Source organism: Lupinus angustifolius, chromosome LG19 (assembly GCF_001865875.1).
Source record: "Lupinus angustifolius cultivar Tanjil chromosome LG19, LupAngTanjil_v1.0, whole genome shotgun sequence".
NCBI lineage: Eukaryota > Viridiplantae > Streptophyta > Magnoliopsida > Fabales > Fabaceae > Lupinus > Lupinus angustifolius.
In genome coordinates this window covers 14,840,254-14,863,911 of record NC_032027.1, presented here as the reverse complement: position 1 = coordinate 14,863,911, position 23,658 = coordinate 14,840,254, and the positions used below count along the sequence as shown (strand labels likewise).

The window sequence follows — 23,658 nt, the reverse complement described above, 5'->3', positions numbered from 1 at the left end:
ATATAAAAGTTATTTTGAGTCATCATGATTTTAATTTTAAAGAATCTTTTAATTTTATTCTAAAGTTGTATGGAGTTATTACTATATTTGAATGTCCTAATTTTAAAAGAAAATATGTTAGTTCATCAAAAAATTTGAATATCCAAATTTTGTAATAAAACTTGATTGTCTTCTATTTTAAAAATCTATTTATTTTATTTTAATATTCATTCGTGACAGGTGAACATAACTTATTATGAAGTAAAAATTCAAAAGCTAATTTTAGGAAATAATCTTTTGCGCGGATTTTTCGAAATATTTTTTGAACAGAATATTATTCCAATAACATTCCCTCACTTCTTAGTATTTTAGATTAGAATCCAAAAGATAACAAAACCCTATGTTTTTATTAATTGAAATAATTGTATGTGGTTCACAAATGAAATATGTAATAATTTGAAATTTAGAAAGTCTTAAGTTGATGCTAAATTATTTTAAAGATGACTTTTGGGGTAATTTAGTCTCCAACTCTAGTAAGAAGTAGATAACTTTAAATTTTATGTTTTTTAACGATCAAATGTATATGTTTTTTAAGGATCAATTTAGGTTTTTATTCTTTTATTTGTCCTAAAAGTCTAAAACAACTGTTATTTAGTTTCTAGTAAATTACTTGATTACTTGATAAAAAAATTAAAACATTTGATGAGGTGAAAATGAACTGACATTTTTAATATAAAAAACCATTACCTTCGGTTTTCCACAGTCCAAATGAAGTATTTACCATTTAGATTGCAAACCAAAGAAGGAAAAGGTTACTTGGTGCTTCAAAAAAAAGACAATTTCAACCTATGACATAGTCTTTTTTGACATCGAAAATGAAGATTAATGAACTTTCCTACCCAAAACAAACCTTCACTTGTTGTATTTCTTAACTAGTAGAACTTAAATAGATTAAAATCTAAGGTTGATTACAGATTGGAAAAAAAGTTGACAATATATTTTCATAAAATAAAATTCACTTGAATCCAAGGTTAGTTGGGTTAAGTTATTAGATTCAACAAGTACTTGCATAGGTGTGAGTTATATGATTCAACATATACTTATATGGGTATTTATAATTTATGAATGAGATCTCACTTAGTAGTATAATTGGAACTCTTTAAGGCTTGTTTGGTAGACATGATAGAAAAGATGATAGGAAAGACAATAAATTATTGGAAATTATAAAACTCCTCCAACTAAAAAATTGGTTGGTGAAAGTTAGCAAATCCCTTCCTCCCCACCCATACTTTAATTTTTGAAAAAAATGTATACACGGACCAATAATGTATAATGTATGAGTTTTATATATTGTCACTATATTATTCATCATTAGTATTTATCCATAGATATTACACTCAAGGTATGATATATGAGTTTAAAATTTGTGGACAGACGGTGTAAAGTTTTTCACACTGTCACCACATCATCCACCATTGATTTGTATTACATTTGTTTAAAAGTCAATAGTGGTTAATAAATCAATGAGGAATGATTTGCCAGTATAAAAAATATTTGTTTAGGGCTGGTTTATCTGAAACACACAATACAGATATAAATGTCTAATGTTCTTTTTGACTTCAGGTTTCAAGCAAACCCTTTTAGCTTCACCAAATCTCAGTTGAACAATTAAAACACCATTAACTCAGCTAGTCCTTCTCATTCATCTTAGCGTACAACTGATAAGATTCATTTATCAAACATAGTCGTGATCAATTTTTCTTTTGACATCAAATAGGCTCTTAAAATCTTTGTTTATAATTTAAGCAAACAAGTGTGAGCGAACTAACTCAGCTTATTAAAAAAACATAATAATTGACCCAAAATATTAAAAAAAGTATACCAATTAACAAAACATCCTATATCCCAAAATGCATTGGACTGCAATATCTAGTTTTAACAGCAAGTACAAAGTTCAGAACATAATGAACATGAAATCAAGGAAGGATCCTGCCTCTTCGGCGATGAATTTCCCGTCTAACATACATTTTCTCTGCCGAGTTGATCCATCAGGCATGCTAGCAAGTTTCCAGCCTCCACCATCTCCATGCTTCCCCCGAGGTCCTATTTTCTCTACAGTAGTCCACCCATCTGAAGGGGTCGTCAACTATACCTGTGACTTTTAACTTCTCCCGCGAACTATGCACAACCAAAAACACATTATTCAGTAAGTTCCATAAACAAAAATATAACTCACAGCAGTGCAGCACATGGGACAATAAAGAGGCTGAGTATGGGTTGAAGGGAGCTTTACACTCATTGTGGATCCTCATCATAGTAGTTAGAAACTTAGAATATGTATACATCAATCAACAAAAATATGTAATAGTATTACATTAGACCACAACCATAATCAAGTACAGCAAAAATTTGTGTAGGAAAATATTTTGATTAAAACAAAAACAGGAAACCCAAAAACAACCAAGTTTTTATCCCAAGGAGGGCTATATGGATCAACCAATGTTATCGTACTCGATTAAAAAAAATTCAGTAAATCCATCTAGAGCCATGTCTACGTTTAATGGTTTCTCCTAATTTTTCTTAGGTCCACGTCTACTATTTTAATCACTATCTTCCATTGGATTCACATTTCTTACTAGAGCCTCTAGTGGTCTTCTACCATGAATAAACCACTTCAATAATTTTCATAACCTAACCCAGATATTTGCCTTCCTAATCTTATATTTTCTTCCAAGTTCAATCCAGTTTAGCATTCTAATTTCAAATAAAACTTTGTTGGTCTCTGAACTGTTGGATAATAGTTTTTTCCTTTGGAAGTTTGAATTATACAGGTACTTCATAATCACAAATTATGACCGAAACATTTGTTCGACCAGCTTTAATTCATGTGAAATCCCGATCAGTCTACCCGGTTACTTTGAGGGATAAAACGTACTTAAAACATGCAACTCACTGTATGATTGATAACACCGGCACAGAATTACAGAAAAAGAAGAAGGAAATTTCACAATCGATTCGGAATCAATTTGATTCCGAATACTAATACCTCGTTTATTGCTTGAAGAATGAAGAAGATTACAAGATGAACCCTAATTGATTCCCTGAATCAATTGCAAGTTACAAGATTAATTCTTTGAATTAACCCCTCTCCTCTACTCAATTCTCAAAAGCTACCAACAATAACCCCCTATCAACTATTTATAGCTTCTGCCCCAAGCTACCCCTTCTCCTACGGCAGTTACACTAAACTGCTATGGCAGTTAAATCTGCCACATCAGACTGCCACGTGGCTGCCACGTGGCCTCCTCCGGTACACCCGCGTGATGGGTGGTCTCCCCCTCATCCTATCAATACGCCCTTCCAAAAGACTCAACTTGTCCTCAAGGGCAAATTGAGGAAAAGCTTCTTGCATTTGAGCCGCTGACTCCCATGAATTTTCACACTCCGGTAACCCTTCCCACTGTACCAACACCTCAACATCTCCATTCTGATCAACACAGTGTTGTAGGAGTGTAGCCGGTTGCACCTTCAATTCCAACTCTTCTGACAACATCAATGGAAGAGGTTGAGACTGTTGAGCCGGTTTTAGAGCTTTCTTCAACAAGGAAACATGAAACACGGGGTGAACCCGCGTATACTCCGGTAATGCCAATCGGTAAGCTACCGGTCCAATGCGCTCTAAGATTCGATAAGGCCCATAGAACTTAGCTGCCAGTTTGGCCGAAGGTCGAGCAGCTAGAGTCCTCAACCTGTAAGGCTGCAGTTTCAGGAATACCCAATCTCCAACCTCAAACTCTACTTCTCGTCGATGTTTATCGGCCTGAGCCTTCATCAGATCTTGGGCCCGTAACAGATTCTGCCTCAACTCTTGAATAACCTCATCTCGGGCAACCAAGAGCTGATTTACTTCCTCAACCTTTGACGTAAAAGTACACCCCTTAATCAAGGTTGGAGGATCCCTCCCATACAAGGCCTTGAAAGGAGTCATACCTGTAGAAACGTTATAAGTAGTGTTAAACCAAAATTCTGCCCGTGGAAGCCATTCAACCCACTTCCTCGGCTTAGGCCCTGCAAAGCATCGAAGATATGTTTCCAACCCGCGGTTCATGACCTCGGTTTGCCCATCCGTTTGAGGATGGTAAGTCGTGCTGTACTTCAATTGAGTACCTGCCAACCGAAACAACTCCTGCCAAAATTGGCTCAAAAAGATCTGATCCCGGTCGGAAACTATCGACGTCGGATACCCATGTAGCTTCACCACCTCTCTAACTAACAAGGAAGCTACATCCTTGGCCGAATAGGGATGGCCAAGAGGATAAAAATGGGCGTATTTCGTGAGTCGGTTCACCACTACAAAAATGATATCCTTACCGTTAGACTGCGGCAATCCGGATATAAAATCCATCGAGATGTCTTGCCATACCTGAGTGGGAATGGGTAGTGGTTGCAAGACCCCCCAGGTGCTAAAGTGGAGTATTTTTGGCGTTGACAAACATCACACGCCTCGACATACTGCTTCACATAACCCCGCATGCCGTCCCAATAGAAAAAACTCGAAACCCGCTTGTAAGTGCGGAAGAATCCGGAATGACCCCCGGCCACACTATCGTGGCACTCAGCTAAGATCAAAGGTAACTTGTCAGATGTCTTGGGCAGAACCAACCTCCCCTTATACAACAATCGCCCTGACTGAAACTGGAACCCCGGATGAGACTCGGGATTTTCTGCCAAATCCTGGACCACCTTCCTCCACTTCGGTTCCTGCTGAACCTCTTGGAACCACCCCTCAGCATCTCCAACATTAATCATTGAGAGTGCCGAATAATAGGCCTTCCTTGACAACGCATCAGTCGCAGAATTCTCCCGTCCAGGTTTGAACTGAATCTCAAAATCCAATCCAATGAGTTTGACTGCCCATTTAAACTGTTCCTCACTGAAAAGCCTCTGATCCGTAAGGAATTTCAAACTCTGTTGATCCGTTTTAATAACAAAAGTGGCGACCCAACAAGTAATGCTTCCACTTCTGCACGGCTTGAACCAACGCCATCAACACTCGTTCATAAACCGACTTCTGCTGGGAGCTAGCTGATAACCCCTTACTCTAGAAAGCTAAAGGGCGACCTTCTTGCATCAACACAGCCCCAATTCCCCTACTAGAAGCATCAGTTTCTAACACAAAGGTCTTCGAGAAGTCGGGCACGGCCAACATCGGTAAACTGACCATGGCCCCCTTCAGGGTCTGAAAAGCCTGAGTGGCTTCTTCGGTCCACACGAAGTTATCTTTTTTCAATAAATCCGTTAGAGGTTTGGCAACTCTCCCATACCCTTGCACAAACCTACGGTAATAACCTGTGAGGCCTAAAAATCCCCTTAAACTCTTCACATCACGGGGTATTGGCCATGAACTCATAGTGGCCACCTTAGACTCATCAGCGGCCACTCCAGAACGAGATATAATATGTCCCAAATACTCTAAACTGCGTTTCGCAAAACTGCATTTCTTCCGGTTGACTTTCAACGCATGGTCCTGCAACGCGGTCAACACCTCCCTTAACTGCCTTTCGTGAGATTCCTCATCAAGACTGTAAACCAGAATATCGTCGAAGAAAACCAAAGCAAATCTCCGCAAGTATGGCCGTAATATCTCGTTCATGAGGGCCTGGAAGGTCGAAGGTGCATTCGTGAGACCGAACGGCATCACAACAAACTCATAATGACCTTCATGGGTTCGAAAAGCAGTCTTCTCCACATCCTCATTGCACATCTGAATCATATGATACCCGGATTTCAGATCTAATTTGGTGAAAATTGTGGGCCCTCCAATCTCATCCAATAACTCCTCAATAATCGGGATAGGGAATTGATTTGGAATGGTCACCCTGTTTAGAACCCGATAATCGACACAGAATCTCCAACCCCCGTCCTTCTTTTTCACCAAAATGACAGGACTGGAATAAGGACTGATGTTATGTTGAATCACCCCTGACGCCAACATCTCCCTAACCAAGCCTTCGATCTCAGTTTTCTGGTAGTGAGGATATCTGTAAGGTCTAATATTGGGGATAGTTGCCCCCTCAATCAGATGTATGGCATGATCCTGCCTTCGTACCGGTGGTAAACCTGTAGGATCGGTGAATAACTCTTCAAAATCCTCGAGCACTTGCAACATACGGATCGACGTGCTCTCCATCCCACCCTCTCTCGGATCTGATGATTCACAACGCATGATCAACCCTTCCCCCTATGCTCGAATGACCTGCAACAAAGCACCATATGAGACCTCGGTTTTGGCTAAGGCTGGATCTCCGGTAATACGGATCGACTTCTGGCCTTGCTTGATCGTGAGTTCCAATTTACCAAAATCAGCTTGGACCTCACCCAATCCCGATAGCCACTCCAAACCCAACACCAGATCAACCCCTTTGAGACTAAAGAGGTAAAAGTCTTGGGTCACTTCTAGATTCTGTATCTGGAAAGATAAGTGCGGGCACTTGCCCCTACATTTCACCTTACGCCCATCTCCTACCTCCACCATATAAGAGGGAGTATTCTGAACCAATAATCTCAACTCCTGCACCACCTCATAAGCTATGAAGTTGTGAGAAGCCCCGCAGTCAATGAGGACAACCACCTTTCTCCCCTGTAACACCCCTTCTACCTTCCACGAACGGGTCGTAGTGAACCCGACATAGAGCACAACGACAACCTCAGATCATGTACCTCCGACACGTCTATACTATCTTCCCCTATACCGTCCTCATCGTCCTCCTCTTCCTCCAAAATAAGCATTCTGAATTGCTTATTTTTGCACCGATGATCTCTAGTAAAAGGCTCATCACAACGAAAACGTAGCCCTTTTTCACGCCTTTCCCTCACCTCAGCACTGGTCAAATGCTTGAACTCTCCCCCTCTTGGCCGAACTTCACTGATAGGTCTCGGTGTAGAGTGCCCAACCGTGTTACTTCCCCCGAAACTGTTCTGCTTCCCTTCTCCCATCTGTTTTGATTCCACCGTTACTGTTCTGGAATAGGGGTTTGCCCTCTGGTTCCCTCCGGTCCGGCTTGCATACCCAAACGAGCCTCTCTTACTCAAGATGGCATTCTTCTGCTCAATCAATAACACCTTATGGATCACATCGGATAAGGATTGTAACTCATACAACTTTACTTCAGCACGTAGCTCTTCTTTCATCCCATTCAAAAATATTCCCCTAGTGAATTCCGGATCGATGCTCCTCAATGCCCCAACATACTTCTCAAAATCCTCCACAAATTCTTCCACGGACCCGGTTTGTTTGAGGGCTAGTAACTGCTCAAACGGATTCTGAATCATCGAAGGCTGGAACCTTCGAACCACCACAATCTTGAATCCTTCCCAATTCGGCCCTGGGTTGCACTTCTCCCACCAATGGTACCAACTCAGTGCCTTCCCCTCGAGTGCCATCACTGTGGCCTGCATCTTCTCCCCCTCGGTAAGTTCCTTCAGCTGGAAATACCTCTCCAATCGGTGAGTCCATCCATATGCATCTTCGCCGGAAAAAATTGGAATTTCCAATTTCCTCCAGGTTTCCCGCTTAAAATGGTTATCCTCCCTTATAAAATCACCTCCACCTTGAATTCCTCCTCTAAACTCATTTATGCCGCCTAGAACACCACCACGGGTCTCCTTCCCACTGTGACTGCCCTCCCGAAAACCATTTCCGCGACGAACACCACTGCCGTAGGGTTCCTCTCTGTTTCGCGCCTCACGTGTTAACTGTTCTCGGCCTTTTCTCTCGTCGCTTTCGCGGCGGATTCCTCCATTCACTGAACTCGCGGCGTCGCCGCCGTGTTCGGCTTCTGCGCTGAAAACATATCGGTCCATTTTCGCGGTCATTTTCGCCATTTGTTCCTCATGTTTCTTCACCAACGATTCTGCCAATTCCAATCTCATTCTCATCTCTTCTCTTTCTTGTTCTCAATCCTCTCCGGAACGCGACATACTTCGAGTCTTCATGAATTTTCGGCGTAACAGCAGCGGTTTTCAGGGCACCGGAATCGGTGCTCTGATACAAGTGATAACACTGGCACAGAATTACAGAAAAAGAAGAAGGAAATTTCACAATCGATTCGGAATCAATTCGATTCGGAATCCTAATACCTCGTTTATTGCTTGAAGAATGGAGAAGATTACAAGATGAACCCTAATTGATTCCCCGAATCAATTGCACGTTGCAAGATTAATTCCCTGAATTAACCTCTCTCCTCTACTCAATTCTCAAAAGCTACCAACAATAACCCCCCTATCAACTATTTATAGCTTCTGCCCCAAGCTACCCCTTCTCCTATGGCAGTTACACTAAACTGCTATAGCAGTTAAATCTGCCACATCAGACTACCACGTGGCTGCCACGTGGCCTCCTCCGGTACACCCGCGTGATGGGTGGTCTCCCCCTCATCCTATCAATGATGTATTCAACTCCAAAACATTACTAACGTGTTTCTTGATAAACGTGGATTGGACGTCCTCTTATTCCTCCCACTTAATTGAAAACTCTCGATTCCACACCTTCCCCCCTCAACTAAAGTTTATAATCTAATCATTCTCTCAACTCATCAACTAGGACTACATAATAAGCAAAAAGAACGAAATTAGCAACAACTTTTCGACTTGCCGAGTAAGCACACCCAATATCATTGGATAAACTATAAAGGTATTGACTTAAAACTACCTGAATGCAAACATAAGTTAGTTGTTGCAGAAAAATATTGTTATACACCTCAATGAGCTCACATACTAGTTGTTGTGGCATTGCCCCATCATATATATATCCTTTACAGTTTAAATCCATGCAATGCAAATTTCTTTCTTCTCTACAGGCTTCCTCGGGAAGGAACCTATCATAGGCTATTTCTATATCAATGTGTAGATTTTCTTTTTCCTTGGTGTAGTCCTACAGTTATAGAGAAATCTACCAAAATGATTGCTTTTCTCTACTTGCTTCCGTAAACAAGTGTTACCGATTGACAAATTGTAAAATGGCAAGCTACTGAAATTTGTAAAATAGCTTTGTCCTCCGCATTAGCATCCCTCATACTATATTTTCAATATAAACCCTCATACTCCCTAGATTCGCTACCTATATGACCTATTTGGATCCCCATATAATATAATTAGAAGAAATAGAGTCTTGATCACCGACTCACTGTTTGTTAATAAGTGATACTAAGCTCTAAACTACATTAACTTATGTAATAATGTATGCTGTTCAGTGGTCAGCATCAGCATCGAATAAACTATTACGGAGGCTACCTATAATCAATGAGAACATAAGTCCCACCAATATGTCATGTCAAGCAATCTCCATACCCCATTTATTTTCTACAGAGCAAATATCCAATTTCATCTCTTTCATTCAGCATATACAAAACTAGGACAACAGTGCAATTTCTACTACTCCACAATAATACAATAAGAGCGAAGGAACTGACATAAGAATAAGATATCTATTAAAATGTATGCTCTTAATTGGAAAAGCATAGAACAGTGGCCCAGGGAACTTACTTTCTTTTTGTTGAAGTACACGGGTTCTTTAAATGCCTTACTTCCACATGAATAAACCATGTGCTTCTTGTGCCAGGGAAAGCATACTTTAAAGGAAGGGAATCAGGCAGGTAGTAGAAGCAAGATTTCTGCTTGACCTGGCAGAAAGCATGGTGATTTGTTGAGAACAAAGTCGACAAACTCAGTGTGGCAGAAATTCATCAATGATACGCAGATGCTAAAACAGAAACTGAACAGTACATACCATTAATCCATTAACTTGGATCTCTCCTATGTTTGGTAAACATGTGAAGTGGACTCTCTCAAAATCTCCTGCAGAAAAATCATTACACCAAAAATTACTTTTAATGTTCGAACCTACATCACTCAAGGTTGAACTGCAATTTCATCAATGTTCTACTCCTCTTGTTTTCTTTACAAAGTTTGTTGATCATCACCAATGGTGAATAGTAGGAATTTTTTTTATTTTATAAACTCAACACCTAGGAGAAATCATTTTAAAGAGATACAACGCACAAGAGTAAGACAGACTCCTCTTTTCTGACCATATAAACATCATATCATGCAAAATCTTAATAATCGGTGAAACGAGGTGGAATCGAATAAAGTTATTGTACCATTGTTATCGGAAAAATAGAGAGGAATTGGAAGATAATCAAGTTACATTCCATTCCAGGGTGGGCCGCCGACACTCCAATTTGTCCATTCACACTCTTCATCAACCAATTGCAATTTTACAAAAACAAAAACCAGATCATTGTTTGTTAGGTGTGAATAGACAAACTGGATTACAAAAAAACCTCACATTCTATTCCAACCTATTATAAATAATCCAAACAAGGCAACCTGATATCATTTTATTCCACTTCCATCAACCCAAATATACCCTATATAACTCATTATCATATCCAACAAAATGAGAAGTTCTAGCAATAACATGTGACTTAGAAAAATTAGAACCTATTTGCAACAACATATGCAGCCAGAAGATACAAATCAAACCAAACCAAAACCGCAATATATAAGAGAAATAACGTATGCATCAACAATGTACAATGAGTTTTATACTATGTCACAACATCATCCAAGCATTCATCATTAACATTTAATCATAAATGAATAGTAGATGATATAGTATTTATACTCACAGTGTATATATTACATATTACACTCAATATGTAAACAAAATCATCAAAATTTTCATAAGGGTAAGATATTAAAAACCAAAAAAATAATAATTTGCAGACCCTTTTAAAGGAAAAAAATGAACTTTATTTTTTATTCATACTTTTGAATGCAGAAGCTGTAATATCAAGAGGGGTATTGAAAGCAATGCGAGTGTCCAAGTTGGTTTGAGCAAAGACAGCAACTTGAACTTGTTCATCAGCCGCCATTTTATCAGTTCGGAGTTCCTAAGAAAACAGCATCATAGTATGTGTTAGCATGTGTGAAAGAGAAGAATGGGTATGAAAAATTGAAACTTTGTTTTGTTTTTGAATTGAGAGAGAAGGATGATGAGGGGTTTTGTGTTTCCCTTTTGTTTTGTAAGTCTTTTCAGTTCATCAAATAGTGATGCACTTCAATGAACAGAATACAATGGGCTTTTACTATTTAGTTTATTTATTATTAATCAATTATGTAAAAACTGTACCGTACTAGCCGGTTCGACTGGAAAACTGGTGAACCAGACTCCTAACTTTATGGTCAAGTATCAAAATCAGTCAAAAACTGGTGAACCGGCCGGTTTATACACATATTTTGTTTTTAAAAAAAACTTAAAAACTCATTATAATGTGACCTATCTTTCTCATCATTCTTTATCGCTTCAAGGCACATAGTTTCCAAGGCATACTTGCATTACACATATTTTGTTTTCTGAGTGACATTTGTTAATCTTCAAGTACTATCTAAAGATAGGATTTGGTGCAAAAATATAATCTCGATATGAGACAATTTTGACTAATTGGTGTTAAATGTTAAAACTCCAAATTTTATTTGTTTTGTAGAGTGAGTTGTGAACTTGTGTCATTTATTTGTATTTTGTGGTTGTTAAGTGATACTTTTGGATTGATATATGTTTTGTAATTTAGACTTTGAATTTATTAAAGACTTCAAATTGTTTGTTTATGTGAATTTTGAGTAGAGTATGAATATGGATTATAAATTTGAGTATCTACCTATTTGAATTAGTTTTTGTTATAAGTTTATATATAAAAATATAAGTAAATATGTCTGGTTTGACCGGCATGTGGTTTAATTACTTGAGTATCTAACCACATGTTTAACACTGCAGTTTCAATTGTTATTACCTCATGGGAGAATTGTTGGAGTAATATTTTTCAAAAATATATTTTCAGAAATTATCAGAAAAAAATATTTCCTAAAATCCCTCATCGTAGTGGGAGTTATAATTTCTGATTAAAACAATTATTTTCCATAACCTCAGTATAATATCATGACTTTTGAATTGTCTAATATTTAAAAAAATATATTTAGAAGTTGTGTTAAGTTATCACAAATTTCTAATGACCTAAAAAAAATATTGTTCAATGTGGTCATCATGATTTTAAAGTGTTTTTTTAATTTTATTCTGAATTTGTGTAGTTATCATGACATTTTAATGTTCTATTTTAAAAAAGAAATGTTTGTTTATCACGATTTTTGAATATCCAAATTTTTTAATAAAAATTTATTGTTTTCTATTTTAAAAATTTATTTATTTAATTTTAATATTCATTCATAAGTTATGGGCCAACCTAACTTATCAGCTAAAAATTCAAAACCTAATTTTAGTAAATAATGCTTTGCGGATTATTCTAAATATTTTTTGAATAAAACATTATTCAAATAACATTCCCTCACTTTTTAGTATTTTCTATTCGAATCCAAAAGATAACAAAATCCTAATTTTTTATTAATTGAAATAATTCCTTGTGGTTCACAAATGAAAGTCTTAATTTGATGCTAACTTTTTTTTAAAGATGTCTTAATTTGTTGAAGTGAAAATAAACTGACATCTATTCTATTTATTAACTACTAGTGTGTTGAATCCGCTTTCATATCGTTTGTAATGTATAGTTTGTATTTTATAAATTCAAATATAATTTTTTGCGCTAAATTTACGGTTGAATTTATTCAATTGGTCTAATATTCAATTTTTAAATACACTTTTAAAATAAGAAGATAATAACGATAAAATAATAAAATAATATTATATGGTTTTTTGGTAGAAATAAAAAGATATTGAGGGCAAAATAGAAAAACACAAATTACACCATGATGGGAGGTTATTTTATGTTTTCCCTTTATTAATAGTATAGATATAAGAAAAAAAAAGTTTTTACATCATAACAAGTGTTACGTGTTACACTTATAATAAAAGTTTTCCCGCTCAAAGAATTCACCACATCATAACATTTGTTATTATCCCTTAACACATCTCTTTATTTTTATTCTTCTTCTCTCTTCCATATTTTTCTCTCCCATTTTATTACCAAGCAGGAATCACATCTCTCTATTTCACTCTTTCATTTCATTACTCTTTTTTTCTTCAACCATTCTTTCTCTCTTCTTGGTTTATATCATTCTTTCATTTCAAATTTTTTTATTTTGAAATGGTTTTATGTATGTAGATTATGCATTGATTTTTTTCATTGAAGATATTACATTAAAATCCTTTTTTTGTTTCTTTTGTAGATCTATTGTTATTGTTGGACAACTAGGGGAGTGAAATGTCTCTAATGATAAAGGCGTCGATGATAGTTCTATTCAATCTGGTGTCTCTTATTGTTTGTTCACCCTTAAAACATAATTCTAGGTTAGTTTTTTATATCTCTTTGCATATCTTAATTTGTTTATAAAATTTTCTATTCAAAATAATTATTATTGAAATGTTGAAAATGACATCAACAATAACAAGATGGTAGAGAGGAAGAAAATAAATAAATAATCACTGACACTCTGCTATTTTGATATTTCCTCTTAATTTTGTAAAGAAATCATTGTTTATAAATTTTGCTACCCAATATTGAGCCAGAAGTAGCACAATATTGATTCTATGTTTTTTAATTTTCGTTTTAACTTGTGATTCATCTATTTTGTTGTGCAAAAAGAATTAACTATGCGAATCATGTTGAGATTGATTTTATTTATATAAACTATAGAATGTAATCCACAATCATTAACTCTTTATCATAGAAATAGATAAATATAATGGAAACTCATGTTATGATTCATCAAATTTCACTCTATTCACCAATAGGAATGTGGTTTTCCATTTGTTCATTCCCTTTCTTATTCATTCATTGTATTTCATTACATAATTTAATCTTATGATTGTCATTTGTTGTATTGTGGTAATATTGATAATAATTTGATTGATTATTGAATTAAATGATATGATTATATTTAAGTTAATATTTGAAATAATTTTGATAAAAATTATTGTGTAATGACATGTGAGTATTAATGTAATATTTATGAGCAAAATTTGATTTCATTCACTGCAATTTAAATATGAATAAATAGGCAATAACTTAATTTAATTCTAAGAAATTTGCAAGTGAGGATTAATGCGTCATTGAAGATTTGGAACAAATTAAAAAATAATTGGAATCATTTTATGTTGAACAATAGGAAGGTGACTTTACATCTGTTCCTTCCATTTCTTATTCGTTCATTATGTTTCAATCCATCATTTAATCTTATAGTTTCCGATTATCGTCTTATAGTAATAATGATAATAATTTGATTGATTATGAGATTAAATGATATGATTATCTTTCAGTTAAATTGATTATATTTCAGTTAATATTTAAAATAATTATGATAATAGTTGTTTAACAATACGTGAGCATTAGGGTAATATTTATGGGCAAAATTTGATTTCATTCATTACAATTTAAATGTGAATAAATGAACAATAACTCAATTTGATTAAAAAAAAATTCAAGTGATGATTAATGCATCATTTAAGATTTGTAACAAATAAAAAAATAATTGGGATTACAATAGGAAGATGACTTTACATTCGTTCATTCCATTTCTTTTAAATTCATTGTGTTTCATTCCATAATTTAATCTTATAGTTTCTATTTGTCTTATTATAGTAATAATGATAATAATTTAATTGATTATGAACTTAAATGACATGATTAACTTTAAGTTAAAATTTGAAATAATTTTGCTAATAATTGTGAAATGATACGTGATTATTAAGTAAAATTTATTAACAAAATTCGATTTCATTCATTGCAATTTAAATGTGAATGAACAGTAACTCAATTTGATTCTAAAATTTTTGTAAGTGGGTATTAATACATCAGTTAAGATTTGAAACAAATAAAAAAATAATTGAGATGGTTTTGTTTATTTTTCTCACTTAAATTTGTAAATATATTCACCTATATTTTTAACTATGCAACTGCATCGGTAACATGTGTATTTTTTCATTCCATAATTTAATCTTATGTTTGTTATTTGTCATCTTATAGTAATATTAATAATAATTTAATTGATTAAGAACTTAAATTATATGATTATATTTCAATTAAGATTTAAAATAATTTTGATAATAATTGTGTAACAATGCATCAATATTAACATAATATTTATGAGCATAATTCAATATTCTTAACTCATCTTACCTCATTTTTATTAGTTGCATTTTAAATCGCCTAAATTCTCTCATCTCATTCATTCTTCTTAAACGTTAGATTTAAAATATATATACATATATACATAGGGAGCTACTAACCATCCATGATTGGTTATAAGGTCCAGATTTATTGTTTTCACAATTTTTATATGAGAATTATTCTCACTTGAGTAGTTCCCTATATATATAAAATCTTAAATAACAGACACATATATGAGTTACATTTTTAAGGAACATGAGTCACATGACATGATCACATGATCAATGAACTATGATGGTGATCTTTGCAAGCCTTACTTTTCTTTTGTCAGAGATGGATGTCTCATTAAACCAAAATTTTGGCAGTTATTTATGTCTGAAAAAAAATATAAAATATATATAATAATTTAAAAAATAATGTTATGGTTAATATTATTATAATATGGAAAGATATAAATGAGCTAAATTACTATTATATTATTTTTTAAGATGTTACATTACATGTAGAAGTTAATTACATATTAAATAAAGCTTATACATTAAAAAATTATATTTCAAATGAAATTTTTAATAAATAAATCAAGGAGAAGAAATATATTATAACTATTTTATAACTTATAATTGATTGAGAGGGGAAATACATTTTTAAAATAAATGAATCAATATAAAATTAAATGACAAATAAAAATGTTCTTTAAAGTGCATCTTTCGTCGACTTTTGTTTATTTTGTAGATTTGTTCTTTTGTTATAGATCAGTTCTCATTTTTTATTGATTTTTTTGTTTATTTTTTCATAGATTTATTTATTTTGTAGTTACACAAAAAAAAATAACAAACTAAATTATAACAAACATTGTTTGGAAATCTAAAATACATGAAATATTTAAATATAAGCCATTGAATACACTTGTTTTACTTTATTTTGTTTCTTACATTTGTTATTAACATTGCAGAGATAACAATCGATTTATATATTTTGATACTTTGTAACAATAATTGTGAAACTCATGATTTTTCTGACCAAATTTTTATTTATATCATTTGGGTTCATATTATGATGGTAATAATAGTTTGTCCTCAATTATATATTGTCATGCCTTACTATATATATCTGATTAATATGTTGTATGCTTTGCCAATTTATGGACGACTAATATGTTATCGTGTCTTACTATGTGACAAAAGTTGTGAAGACATTGTGTCGTTACATGATAGAAAATATATTCAATAAAATTAATTCACAATGCTTGTGTTTCTATATATTTCATTTTATTTTATCAAATTATGACACAATATTACTAATATATATTTAATAATATTGATACTGGTGTGTTTCTAAATATTCGTCAAAATCAATTTGTCTCATGTGAATGCTCGAGTAATATGGATATTCTTAACCATATGAATGCACGAGTAATATGAGTGTTCTTAATCATGTGAATACACATGTAACATGTGTGTTTCTTAATCATCAGAATGTACATTTAACATGCGTGTTCTTAATCACACGAATGTACACGTAACATGTATGCTTCTAACCATACGAATGCACAAGTAACATATGTTTTCTTAACCATGCGAATTAATGCACAAATAATATATGTGTTCTTAACCATTAGAATGCACAAGTAACATGTGTGTTATTAACCATTAGAATGCACGAGTAACATGTGTATTATTAACCTTACGAATATACGGGTAATATGTTTGTTCTTAACCATATGACAAAAAATTATTGCACTGTGTGAATGCACAGATATCTTACTAATTTTTAATATAAAAAACTATTACCTTCGCTTTTCCACATTACAAATGATAGTATTTAGATTACAAACAAAAGAAGGAAAAGATTAATTAGTGCTTTAAGCAAAACAAAAAAAAGAAGACAATTTCAACCTATGACATAGTCTTTTTTTGACATCGAAAATGAAGATTAATGAACTTTCCTTTCCAAAATATACCTTCACTTGTTGTATTTCTTAACTAGTAGAACTTACATAGATTACAATATAAGGTTGATTGCAGATTGGAAAATAAAGGTTGAATTGCTAAAAACCATGAGTGTGGATTTAAATCATGGCTGACAATATATTTTTATAAAATAAAAGTTTCACTTGAATCTCCAAGGTTACTTGGGATAAGTTCTATGATTCAACATATACTTACATTGATATTTATAGTTTATGAATGAGATTCCCATATTACTAACCTAATTCAAACTTTTGATAGGGGAATATAACTTTTATCTAAAAAGTGTTACTTTAGATTTCACTTATTTTGATTACTCAGAAAAACATTTTATTATTAATTTTATTAATTTTTTAACTTAAATATTTTTTCTTTTTATAAATCAAATAAGTGATAAATGGAGTGACAGAATAAATATGCTATAGTTTGATTGATGTAGTAGGAAGGACAAATAGTTAGTGGGAATTATAATGATTAGAAAGACAAGAAGTTAGTGGAAATTATAAAACACCTCCAACTAACCATCCTCCTACACACAACTTTTTGTCTCTATGGAGTGTCTGAAACCTTAAAAAGGGACATTTATATCATTAAAGAGAAAAAATATATGTATCAATAGTATAAAGGTTTTTTTTTCTTCACTTTTATTGTATTTACCATTCATTTTCCATTATCATTAACTCTTACCTAAAAGTAACATAAATCAATATTAAATGATGTACTGATTTTGTATAAATCTTTAGAATATCAATGCATAAATATTACATTCCTCATTTAAACAAGAGAATAAAGTGTCTTCTTATATTAAGAGATAATTTATCTTGTTAAATTCATTAAGTGTTTACATTTATCTTATTTTTATAACATTTTAAAATAAAAACTTCTTGAATGAAGGAAAATAAAACATGTGTCAAATATTGAGTGGATTTAAAGAGATAAATTATCTCAGATACTTTATTCTCTTTAAATAATATAACTTCAAGTTTCAACTTATTTTAATTCAAAGAATAAAGTATCTCTTCATTATAACTTATCTCCTTAAATTTATTGAGTGTTTGACATGTTTTATTTCACTTCCTTCAAGAAATTTTCACTTTAAAATATATTATAAAAAAATTAACACACATGTTAAACACCTAATGGATTTAAGGAGATAAATTATCACAGCCACTTTGTTCCCTTTCATCTATACAAATGAATTTGATGAAATATTTAACCAGTCACTAAAAAAATTCAGAAATATCTTGATCGATTTATCAAAGGTATGATATATAACAAGCTTCTTAGTGCTGGTTCATTAACACACAATACAAATATAAATGTGTAAAGGTCTTTTTGACTTCAGGTTTCAAGCAAAACCTTTTAGCTTCACCAAATCCCAGTTGATCAAATTAAAACGCCATTAACGCAGCTAGCCTTCTCATTCATCAAAGCTAGTCGTGATCAACCTTTTCTTGACATCAAATAGGCTTTTAACATCTTTGTTCAAAATTTAAGCAAAAAAGTGTGAGCTAACTAACTCAGCTTATTAAAAAAACATAATAATTGACCCAAACAATAAAAAAAAGTATACCAATTAACAAAACATCCTATATCCCAAAATGCATTGGAATGCAATATCTAGTTTTAACAGCAAGTACAAAGTTCAGAACGTAAGGAACATGAAATCAAGGAAGGATCCTGCGTCTTCGGCGAGGAGTCTCCCGTCTAACATACATTTTCTCTGTCTCATTCAGTGGCCGGGTTGATCCATCAGGCATGCTAGCAAATTTCCAGCCTCCACCATCTCCACGCTTCCCCCGGGGTCCTATTTTCTCTACAGTAAAAGTCCACCCATCTGAAGGGCGTCGTCGACTATACCTGTGGGTTTTAACCTCTCCCGCGAACTATGCATAACCAAAAACACATCATTCAGTAAGTTATAAACAAAAATATACATCATGGCAGTGCAGGCTGTGCAGCACAAGGGAATACAAAGGGGCTGACTATGGGTGGAGGGAGCTTTACACTCATTGTGGATCCTCATCATAGTAGTTAGAAACTTAGAATATGTATACATCAATCAACAAAAAAATGTGATAGTATTACATTAGACCACAACCATAATCAAGGACAGCAAAAATTTGTGTAGGAAAATATTTTGATTAAAACAAAAAAGGAAACCCAAAAGCAACCAAGTTTTTATCTCAGGGAGGGCTACATTGGATCATCCGATGTTATTGTACTCGATCAAAAAACAATTTTTTGATCACTATCTTCCATTGGATTCAAATTTCTTGCTAGAGCCTCTAGTGGTCTTCTACCATCAATAAACCACTTAAATAATTTTTCATAGGTGCCAGTCCAACTTTAAACCAACCCATATATTTCCATTGCTGATCTTATTTTCTTCAATGTTCAATCCAGTTTAGCATTTTTTTGAACATCACTTCCCAAGATTCACTATCATAAAACTTCGTTGGTCTCTGAACTGTTGGATAATTTTTTTCCTTTGGAAGTTTGAATTATACAGGCATCTCATAACCACAAATTATGCCCGAAGCATTTGTCTATTTCATTCAACCAGCTCCAATTCATGTGACATCCCCATCAGTCTACCCCGTTACATTGAGGGATAAAATGTACTAAAAACATGCAACTCAAGGTATGATGTATTCAACTACAAAACATTCCTAATGTGTTTCTTGCTAAACGTGCATTATACGTCCTCTTATTCCACCCACATAACAGGAAACTCTAGATTCCAAACCTTCCTCCCATTAACAAGTAAGCATGCTCAATACCATTGTATAAAGGTATTGACTTAAAACTACCAGAATGCAAGCATATATTAGTTGCTACAGAAAAATCTTTTGATACACACCTCCATTAGCTCACATGCTAGACGTTGTGGCATTGCCCCATCATATATATATATATAATATCCTTTACACTTTAAATCCATGCTGTGAAAATTTCTTTCCTCTACAGGCTTCCCAGGAAGCAACCTATCATAGGCTATTTCTAAATTCTAAATCAATGAAGTTCATGTGTAGATTTTTTGTTTCATTCTGTTTCTTCCCATCCACCAGTTTATTTATTTAGTCTCCATGATTAACCTACCTAGCATAAAAGGTAAAACCAAATTGGTTCTCTAATATGCATGTGTGTTGTATCAATCTTGTCTCACTTATTCCTAGCACTAGCAGATAGGTATGAATGTGCTCCTCTGCAATTTGCACTATTTTCCCTCACTTTATTCTTGTAGATGGGTATTAAAATGTTTACCCTCCATTAATATGGCATGTTCTTACATATCATTTAAAAAAGAAGGAAAAAGGACCAAAACCCAATTCCTTTGTAAAAGACTTTCATAAACAAGCAAATGAAGGACCAAAATGAAAATTAAACTGTAAAAGATCACTACATAAGCATTAATCATGATCCTTAAAAAAATCTGGATTTCTTGAAGGTCATAAAATATAGTTTTTCAAGATTGTAAATGCCTTACTAGGGCATGTCATCTGCGCTTTAAAAAAAGGACATTATTATCCAGTAAGTTATCAATCTATCTCTTCACCTTCAACTCCACAACTTTCCCTTTCAATATATAAATTTCACTTGAAGGAGATTAAATTGGGCATATTGTGCACCAAGTAGTAATACAACTAAGAGCTATCGCTATCCGAACAATCACTAAAGTTCGAATATCCTTTTATGTTGCATAGATAACCAAGGGAAATAGTAGATGATAGTTTACAATGACAACAATAAAACAATTTTCCACCAGGTGGAGTCAGCTACATGAATCACACTATGCCATTTGTTTTCTACCATAAACCATGTCTTTCGAAATGACATTTAAATCTAAATCATTTTTAATGGTTTCACCTATAGTTTAATAATCTTCCTCAACTTCTAATAGTTACAATGGTCTTCTACTGCAAAAAAAACATATATTGTAGCACGGGCTACTAGATATACTCAGCAAGCACATTTAAGACCAAGACAAAAAGATAGGGACTCAATCATCCTTGGTGTAGTCCTACAGTTATAGAGAAACCTACCAACGTGATTGCTTTTCTCTACTTGCTTCAGAAAACAAGTGTTAGCAATTAACAAATTGTAAAATGGCAAGCTGCTGAAAATTTTAAGATAGCTTTGTCCTCCGCATTAGCATCCCTCATACTATATTTCCCATATAAACCCTCATACTCCCTAGATTCGCTCCATATATGACCTATTTGGATCCCCATATAATATAATTAGAAGAAATAGAGTCTTGATCACCGATGCACTGTTTGTTAATAAGTGATACTAAGCTCTAAACTACATTAACTCTATGTAATAATGTATGCTGTTCAGTGGTCAGCATCAGCATCAAATAAACTATTACGGAGGCTACCTATAATCAATGAGAACAAAAGTCCCACCAATATGTCATGCCAAGCAACCTCCATACCCCATTTATTTTCTACAGAGCGAATATCCAATTTCATCTCTTTCATTCAGCATAAACAAATCTAGGACAACAGTACAATTTCTACTATTCCACAATAATACAATAAGAGCAAAGGAACTAATTGGAAAAGCATAGAACAGTGGCCAAGGGAACTTACTTTCTTTTTGTTGAAGTTTATCTTCTCGACAAATTCTCGATAGAGCATGTCATCTTCCTTTTTGGAGATTTCATAATGAACCTCGTCCCTATCTTTGGTAATGCCATCCCATCCCTCAGGCATAACCTTGAAGTCAGGTTTGTAAGGGAGGGATGCAACATGGAACTCCCTATCATGGGAATTAAAGAACCTAAAACGAAATCAAAGAGACTATGAGAGAGTACGAAGAATAATTACTACATACACAATTATTAGAGAAACAGACAAGCATGCACCATGTAATTTCAATACCAATTAATTATGCATTAGACTCAAAACCAAAACCATCAAGGGTGAGCCTTGGCGGAATGATAAAATTGCTGCTTAATGACCAAGAGTTCATGAGTTCAAATCCTGGTAACAACCTCTCCACTCGTGGGTTAAGGCTGATGTGTACTTGTACCATCCTCAGACACTACTAGCTGAAAGCTTCGTGCACTTGGCTGCCTTAAAAAGACTCAAAACCAAATATTTTTTCGCCCTATGGCAAACTATGCACTCTGAACCACTGGATAATGCTAGAAAAATAGATTTCATGGATCTTTTCTTTCAACATTATATAATACTCATCTTTCAATTTCACATCCATATCTGTTCTACTCATAAAATAGACCAAACACACAATAAAAATCATATAGAGATGTAACAAATGCTATAAAAACCAAGCGAATGAAACTCACTCGGGGAAACTGTCAAGCAAAATCTCAACCGAATCATCGAGGGGGCAACCGAGTTTCTTCTCTTCCTCTTCCTCAAGCTCCTTAAGCCAAAGAATAGCATGAACTCTCTGCCTCATAATCCTATAATCCTTAGCTAACTTCTCAACAGTGTAAACCTGAGGATCTTTCTTATGCAACCGATACATCTCAGCTTTCTCAGAATCCTTCAGATAAGACCCTCTCGCACCGGGTTCCTGAACCTGCTTCAAATACGTCGCCGTTTCGAGCATTCTCTCTTTCCAACCATCAACGAAGCCCTTACTCTTTCGGTTCTCCGCTTCCAGCTCCTTCAGTTTGTCTTCTGTCTCTTGTAAATCGGATAAGACTTTGTTTGGTTTGGGAGAAGGAGCAACGGCGGCGGAGACGACGGCGGTGGTGGGGGAGGGGGAGGGAGTGGAAGGTTGGCCGTTGAAGTGGTCGGTGGCAAAACCGGTTGTCCAGGAGGAGGGAGTGTCCCAACCGATGTCGTCGTCGTTTAACGGCGGAGGGAGATTGGGATCGGAACCGGAGGAAGAAGAGGAGAATGTTCTGGAAGGTAGGGTGATGAGGTGGAGTGGGGTTTCATGACGGAGAGAGAGTTTTCTGGTGGAGGAGATTAAGCGGTTAATGGTTTGCATTGTGACGGCGTTAGTGGCTGCGACAATGAAGAAAAAAAGGAAGGGAAAGTGTTGGGAGAAGAGTGAGAGGCTTTCGAGGAGAAGAAATGAAATAAGAACGCTGTGGTTAGTGTGAACCGGTATTTAGGCCCAGTGGAAAATATGAACCGGTTTTTAGGGTGTTGGATTAGGTTTTGTTTAATGTATTAAAATATAAAAAAGAGAAGAGATGTATACATTGATAGTGTAAGAGTTTTTTATACTGTTATTGTCTTATCTACCATTCATTTTAAGTGCATCAATATTATACTCATAAAAAAAACTAGATAGTTTGATTTTTTATTATGCAGATATGAAGTACTTTCATGAAGACCCATTCGACATGCGAGAGAGTGTATTTATATTGTTTTGTCCAAATATTTAGGATTAAATTTTAATTAAAATTATTTTTTAATGTTTATCAAAATTTTATAGGTTGTTTGTATATAGAAATAACTCCACATAGCGAAAATTTTGTACAGACGTATAGACGTAGGTATAATTAATAAATATTACAATATATTAAAATAATTAAAATTATA

At 34.2% G+C, this 23,658-nt stretch overlaps 1 protein-coding gene and 1 long non-coding RNA gene across 3 annotated transcripts; one reads left to right on the top strand and one right to left on the bottom strand.

Annotated features, from left to right (window-relative positions):
- On the bottom strand, positions 1,796-23,187 carry LOC109334639. 2 transcript variants are annotated; one of them, XM_019570520.1, is made up of 3 exons: positions 22,443-23,187; positions 21,724-21,913; positions 1,796-2,157 (listed from the first exon to the last, which is right to left on the bottom strand). In XM_019570520.1, the coding sequence occupies exons 1-3, from the start codon at positions 23,096-23,098 to the stop codon at positions 2,122-2,124; spliced, it is 882 nt and encodes a 293-aa protein (XP_019426065.1). In that variant the 5' UTR covers positions 23,099-23,187; the 3' UTR covers positions 1,796-2,121. The 2 variants fall into 2 exon arrangements, with proteins under 2 accessions (XP_019426065.1, XP_019426064.1); XM_019570519.1 differs by lacking the exon at positions 1,796-2,157 and adding an exon at positions 18,549-19,011 and having other exon boundaries at positions 22,443-23,186.
- LOC109334640 lies at positions 8,430-21,714 on the top strand. The gene is made up of 3 exons (XR_002106126.1): positions 8,430-8,883; positions 9,629-9,632; positions 20,161-21,714. It is a non-coding gene; the product is annotated as an uncharacterized LOC109334640 (long non-coding RNA).

What these genes read in the sequence shown, in the direction of transcription:
- LOC109334639 (XM_019570519.1), bottom strand. Translation starts at nt 23,098, where the DNA reads ATGCAAACCATTAACCGCTTAATCTCCTCCACCAGAAAACTCTCTCTC. An exon ending in TTGCTTGACAGTTTCCCCGA is followed by an intron (nt 21,914 to 22,442) that starts GTGAGTTTCATT and finishes ATTTCGTTTTAG; the next exon opens with GTTCTTTAATTCCCATGATA. An exon ending in TAAACTTCAACAAAAAGAAA is followed by an intron (nt 19,012 to 21,723) that starts GTAAGTTCCCTT and finishes GGTTATGCATAG; the next exon opens with TTCGCGGGAGAGGTTAAAAC.